The following is a 7,183-nucleotide window of genomic DNA, read 5'->3' on the forward strand; positions in this document are numbered from 1 at the left end:
AATTCTTTTTAACCTTGAAAACTGCAATTACTTTTGCACCAACCTAATAATTTGTCTCTTCTCTATCATTCTTACTAGACATTTATCAATTGTATTGATATTTTCAAACAACCAGCACTTTATTTCATTGATGATCTCTGTATTTTTTATGTTTTCAATTTTATTGATTTTTTTTCCTCTTAATTATTTCATTCCTTCTGCTTGCTTTGGGTTTATTTTCTTCCTTTTCTACTTTCTTTATGTGGGAGCTTAGATTATTGATCTGAAACTTTTCCTTTTTCCTAACATATGCATGTTGTGCTATCAGTGTCTATCTTGTCCCTGCTTTACCCGTGTCCCACAAATTTTGATATGTGGTATTTTCATTCTTACTTATTATTTTTTAAAATTTCACTTGGGATTTCTTCTTTGACTCATTGATTGTTTAAAAGTATGCTGTTTAGTTTCCGGGTATTTGGAGATCTTTCTGTTATATTTCGTTATTTTTCCTTTGATTCCATTCAGGCCAGAGAACACTCTGTATGATTTCAGTTCTTTTAAAAGTATTGATCTTTGTTTTATGTCCCAAAATGTACTTTATCTTGGTATATGTTTTATGGCCACTTGTAATAAATCTGTATTCTGCTCTTGTTAGATGATCTATTCTATATGTATATTGAGTACTTCCTACTGTTTGATGGCATTGTTGAGTTCTATAGATTTGATGATGTTCTGTCTAGTTATTCAGTCAATGATTATGAAAGGGATATGGAAGTTTCAAACTATAATTGTGTATTTTTTATTTCTCCTTTCCATTTTATCAGTGTTTGCTACATGTTTTTTGAAGTTTTGTTGTTTGGTACATGAACATTTAAGATGCGGTTTCTTCTTAATGGATTGACCCTTTTATCATTATTTAATGTACCTCTCAATCTCTGGTTATTTTCTTTTCTCTGAAATGTCCTTTATCTGATATTACTAAAATCATTCTTACCTTTAGTCAATATTTTCATGACGTATCTTTTCCCATCTTTTTAGTTTTAATTTATCTTTGAAGTGAGTTTTTTTTTAAAAAAATGTATTTCAGATATTTTTTATTTCTTCAAATTTATTGTTCATTAGGAATAACTGAAATAAAAAAATATAATTGAATCCCATCATTATCATGATCATCATGGAAATGGCTTTAGGAGAAAACTGGTCAGATGAATCTTATTGCTTCCCATTTTCAACCAGTAAAACAGTTGCCATTGATAAGTAGACAGCCAACAGTCTGTCAAGAATTCTCAAGATATGTTCCATAATACAACATGCCTGTTCACGGGGGAGGAAAAGACTAGGAAATAACTTATGTGAACTTCTTGATTTCATCATACAAGACAAACACAAAAGCACCACCCATGCCTCTGAGAACATTGGATCATGCACCCTTGAAAAAAACGTTGCCTCTTTCCTCACGAGCAATCCTCCTCCAGCAGTCTAGCGTGCCTGTGTACATGATATCAGTTCCTTTGCTTCCTGACTGCATCATCATGTGGCAATGCACAGTGTCAAATGGATAGGAAGTCAACCTAGCCATCGCCATGACGGACTGTGCAATCATCCAGCTGATGCAGATGTGAGTATTCTTGGGATCTGGAGGCATTCCCTTTGCTGTGTCATAGATACCAAAGTAGGCAGTTCGGTAGATAATTATACCCTGCACAGATACATTAAAGCCTTGGTACAGGCCCTTAATTCCATCCGGTTTGTAGATCTTAATCAGGCAGTCCCCTTTCAATTCCCTTTCAGCTCCAGCTTGGCCCACGTCAGCTGCTAGACGGGTTCCAGCAAAATCAAGAGGATACACAAAACACAAGGAGGTGGCCCCAGCAGCACCACCTGATGCCAGGTTCCCTGCAAAGTAGCGCCAGAACTGGGTTCTCTTGTCCACACCACCCAGGAAGATCTGCTTGTATTTATCTTTGAAGGCAAATTTGAGAGCCTGGGTAGGGAAGTATCTGATGCCACTGGTCAGGTTATCACGCCAGAAGGACAGGACTCCCTGCTCCTTGGGGATATGAACCACGCAGTTTATAATGCCCTTGCGTTGCTTATCTGTGGTGATTTGCTTGCTGGCATGCTGCATTTGCAGCAGCAGTTTGACCTGCTCAACGGGCACTACTGCCATCTTGGAGATGGCCACGGCCACTCCACCTGCCAGGAAGTCCTTGGCGAAGGACACAGCGGCATCTGTCATATTGAAAGGGAAGAAGACGCAGGCAACTGAAAGACTGGGCTAGGAACTAGCTGGGACTCCGGGCTCTGGGCTGAAGTGAGTTTCTTGTATTCAGCATTCAGCTGGGTCATGTTTTTTAATCCACTGTAGCAATTTGTTTTCTTTAATTGGTTTATTTAGATCATTTATATGTAATGTAATGATTTGTATGGGAGGGCTTAAATGTAGCATTTTATTTTTTTAATTCCTCTGTGTTCATTCCGTTTTCCGTTTCTGTTTTCTTTTCCTGCCTATCTGTAGGTTACTTGATCATTTGTTGGATTTTTATTTTAATTTATTAATAGTGGTTTTGAGTGTTTATACAGTTTCTTTAGTCGTTGCTCTAGGAATCACGTTACATTTGTGTAACTTATCACAGTCTACTGGTGTTATTGTTTTACCAGTTTGAGTCCAGACATCTTACCTCCCTTTACCCTCCCCCACTTATAACATGATCGTCAAAATTTCCTCTACATGCATTTAGAACCACATCAAAGAGTTTTATAACTTTCGATTCCACTGTCAAACATAATTAAGAAAAAGCAAGAGGAAAAGGAAGATTTATTATATTTACTCATATTTTTTGCTTATCATTCACTTTCAACTTTTGTGATGTTCCAAGGTTTCTTTTTTTATCATTTTTTCTTTTAAAAACCTTATTTTAAGCACTCTTAGAGTAGGTATGCTGGTGGAAATTTTCTGATTTTATCATGTTGTGGATTGAGAATGGCTGCTTGTGTGCTGTTTGTAATAATATGAGTGGGATGTTTGTGTGGTGTGTGTGTTTATGGCATAAGGAAAAGATGATTAAGTTTTGTGAATTTTCTGTGTGCAGTTGGAAATAAGATGAGTTCTTAATTCTCAGAATTCAATATTTATGTCCTTAAGATCTACCTGATTTATTATGTTGTTGAGGTCTTCTGTGGACATATAATTTTTTTAGTTTACTTGATCTTTCTTTTTGAAAGGTATGCTAAAATCTCCTGTTGATACTTGGTTTCCCTTTACTTCTGATATTTTCAGTTTTTATTTTTCTTATGAGTTTGGTTCTCCTGAGTTATTAGGTGCATAAACCTTAGTACCTGTTTTATATTCATTGAGAATATCACCTTTAACATTATAAAGTATTCTTACCTGTTTATTTTAATGTTTTGTTTGAGGTCTACCTTCTTAGGTATTAGGTTTAGGACCTTTGCTGTCTTTTTATTTGCATTTACATGTTTTATCCATGCTGGCATTAAAAAAAAATATTAGTTGTCTTTTCTTTATACATCATAGTGTTATGTTTTATTTTGTAAGTGAATCTCATTTTTTCTTCTTTAATTAGGAATGTTAAGCCTATTTTTTTTACATTGTTTAGTTATACACATGCATACATATGGTTTTGCACTGTGCCATTTATTTTATTCTCTGTTCCTCTCTCAAATATTTTGGATTTTTTTCTTTTGGTATATAGGCAAGTTTACACTTTTGCTCTACTTGACACCATCAAACTACTTTTTAAATAACTTCTTTATTCCTTCCAACTTTTATTTACTGTCTTTTAGTTCTGCATTATGAGCAATATTGAAATTAGCTAAAGTTATCTACTGTTCATCATCTAATATAAGTAATATATTTTTATTCACAGTTAATCACTATATGCCAGTCTGTGAGCTTATTCTATTTCATTCACACTCTCCTCATTTCTTTACCATTTTTTATATTTATACTCTGCCTACAATATCAAGAAGTATATTCATTCCTTACTATTCTCTCTTCCTTCTAACCATAATTTTTATTTATGTTTATAGGTAAAGATGTATTTAATGCTTATGTTGACACTGCTGCAGTCACTTTGATTGTCTGAACTTCCTTGTTTATTTGATTCTTCAGGAAGGGCTTGTGAAAATAATGTTCTCCGAGCCTTTATTTTTTAAAGGTGGGTTAGGTGGTATATTAGTTTCCTAGGGCTTTGATAACAAATTACCAGAAACTGGGTGGCTTAAAACAACAGAAATTTATTTTCTCAGAGTTCTGAAAGCCCGAGTCTGAAATAAAGGTGTCAGCAGGGCTTCATTTCTTTCAAAGGCTCTATAGGAGAATCGTTTCATGCCTCTCCTGGCTTCTGGAGGCTCCTGGTGTTTCTTGGTTTGTGGCAGCATAATGATAATCTCTGCCTCTGTCTTCATATGGTTTTCTTTCCTATGTGTTTTTGTGTCCTCTTTCTTGTGTCTCTCTCTCTCTCTCTCTCTCTCTCTCTCTCTCTCTCTCTCTCTCTCTCTCTCTCTTTTAAAGAAAGGCAGACTGCCACATGCAGAACCTCATTCGGATGTATCTGGAGTCTTGGAAGCTCAACTACCCTACAGAAAAAAAAAATCGACCTTGAGAGCTTGTTTGAAGGTTGTAGTCAGGGAGTCAGCTATTCATATACCCTTGATCAAAGAACAGTGCTCTGTTGGGGAAGGTCATCCTCTTTGACTGAGCACACATCTTCAGGAGGGATAAACATGGGACAGTAAGGGAGGAAAGGAACACCTGCCTAGCCAGCCAGATCAGCCGACTGAACCCTTGCAATTAATGGGGTGACAGATATCACTGCCAGATTGCCCTTATATCCAGTTTGTCTCTTATGTAGACAGTTATCATTGGATTTGGGGCCTATCCTAAATTAAGTTACAGATTTTGAGATCTTTAACTTAATATATCTGCAAAGACCCTCTTTCTAAATAGGGTCACATTCCTAAGTACCAGAGGTTAGGACTTAGACATATTTTTTGGGGGCCACTATTCAGTCACTATCGTACACCTTCTGGCCGCAAAACTTCATTTCTTTCCCATGTGCAAAATACTATCACACCATTGCAACATCCCCCAAAATCTCAAACCATTACAGTCTCAAGTCTAAGTCCAAAATCTTATCTAAATATCATCAACTTTACAAGTCCCAAATCTTATCATCTAAATCAGGTGTGGGTGAGATTCTGGGTATGATCCATCTGGGGCAAAATTCCCCTCCATTTGTGGACCTGTGAAAATTGAAAACAAGTGATCGGCTTCCAAAATACAATGGTGGGGCGGTCATTGGTTAGACATTCCCATTTCTATACAGAGAAATTGGAGGCAATAAAGGGCGTCACTGGTCACAAACAAGTTAGAAACTCAGCAGGGAAAATTCCATTATGTTTTAAGACCAGGAAATAATCCTCTATGGCTTGATGTTCTACCCTTTGGGCCCATGGAAGCTCTGCCCTCTGGATCCACCTCTCTGGCTTCTATCTCTGCATCCACAGTTCTACTCTTAGAGAAATGGTTCCTTTTTCTTGAAGGGTATCATGTTTGTAGCTGATTAGCTCCATCAGACTATTTCCTGCCTGTGGAATTTTTGAAGTCTGATCTCTCTCTTTCAGTTTGTCTTGTCTTTGTACCCCTTTTCAGTCTGAGTTGGCAATGCTTTTGCTGATACTACTCATACATTCTCAAAAAACATTGTCATTCTCCTATGTATTCCATGGGAATCTATGCCATTAGACAAGAGGATCCTCCACAACTCTTTCCTGGGTAACTCCATACCTTTTCCTGACTTCTGTTGAGATGATTGTGTGGATGCGTTAATCACATGTCTTGTCTCTTCATCAGAAGGTTTTCCAGGCAATCCCTTGAGCTTCTCTCCAGAGCATGCTTTTCCAACATTTAATTTGTTAATTTTAGTTTCATTTGCAATCTGGATAGGACAAAAACTTCCCAAATCTCCCAAATCAGCAAGTACTGGTTTCTTTTTGCATAACAGTTTCTTCCTCAATGTAATTCTTTCCTCTTACATTTTGCTATAACCATCAAGGAGAAACCAGGCTATACGATATCTCACAATTACATTCGTGAACTTGCCACCATGCACTTATGTTGGCAGCACTGTACAAACAACTCGGTAAGGTTTCATAACCTTGGTATATCAGTGTCTCACAGCTGTGTTTGTGTCAACATGTGGCAGTGTCTTGCTGAGTGGTGTTCATTATTGTTTCATGTTTTTTTATGCTGTCGTGTGAATGTCTAAGCTTGAATTAGAGCAATGAACAAACATTAAATTTCTTGTTAAATTTGGCAGGAGTGGAAGTGAAAGCAGGGACATATTTGTCCAAGTTTATGTGGATAAATGCCATGAAGAAAATGGCAGTGTACAAATGGATTAAACGTTTTTCTGAGGGAAGAGAACGTGTCACTGAGGAAAAGAGGTCAGGGCGGCCAGTAACAAGCAGAATTGATGAAAACATTGCAAAAATTTGTTGAATATTGCGTCCAAATCATCAGCTGACTGTGAGAAGCATAGCAGATCAAGTAAACGTTGATAGAGAAACAGGAAAATCTTAACTGAAAATCTTGGCATGAGAAAGGTGTGTGCAAAAATGGTCCCGAAAGAGCCCACCGATGAACAAAACAAAGGATTGTCGAAGTTTGCCAAGACCTTTTTAGAGAAGCAAGACGATGTTTTGGGCCACATTATTACTGGTGATGAAACAAGGGTGAACCAATACGACCCCGAGCACCAAAGTGCACAATGGAACTCAGCCAGTTCTTCAAGACCAAAAAACGTTCTGTCAGTCCAAATCAAGATTCAAAACAATGTTGCTGAACTTTTTTGATGTCAGAGGGGTTATTCATTATGAATTTGTACCAACTAGACAAACAGTTAACCAAGTTTACTATTTGGAAGTGCTGAAAGGACTGCGTGAAAAAGTTAGACGACCTGAACTTTCCACCAACAATTCATGGCTCTTGCATCACGACAATGCACCAGCTCACATGGCACTGTCTGTGAGGGTGTTTTTAGCCTGTAAACAAATACTTCCCAAAGGGAGTACTTCGAAGGTAACTGTAGTGATAGTCACTAATTAGGTATGTAGCACTTTTTCTAGGATGAGTTCACGAACTTAATTGACATACCTCGTACCTTCAACAGTTCTTGTAAAT

The 7,183-nt window shown here is 37.2% G+C and overlaps 1 protein-coding gene across 1 annotated transcript; it reads right to left on the bottom strand.

Moving 5' to 3' along the window:
* Positions 1-1,399: 1,399 nt before the first annotated feature.
* LOC308494791 (ADP/ATP translocase 2-like) lies at positions 1,400-2,218 on the bottom strand (the record flags this gene model as incomplete). Its single annotated transcript, XM_081042725.1, has 1 exon — positions 1,400-2,218. One exon carries the CDS (start codon positions 2,216-2,218, stop codon positions 1,400-1,402), a length of 819 nt encoding a protein of 272 aa, XP_080898851.1.
* Between the last annotated feature and the right edge of the window lie 4,965 nt (positions 2,219-7,183).

Source organism: Rhinolophus hipposideros, assembly GCF_964194185.1.
Source record: "Rhinolophus hipposideros genome assembly, chromosome: X".
Lineage (NCBI taxonomy): Eukaryota > Metazoa > Chordata > Mammalia > Chiroptera > Rhinolophidae > Rhinolophus > Rhinolophus hipposideros.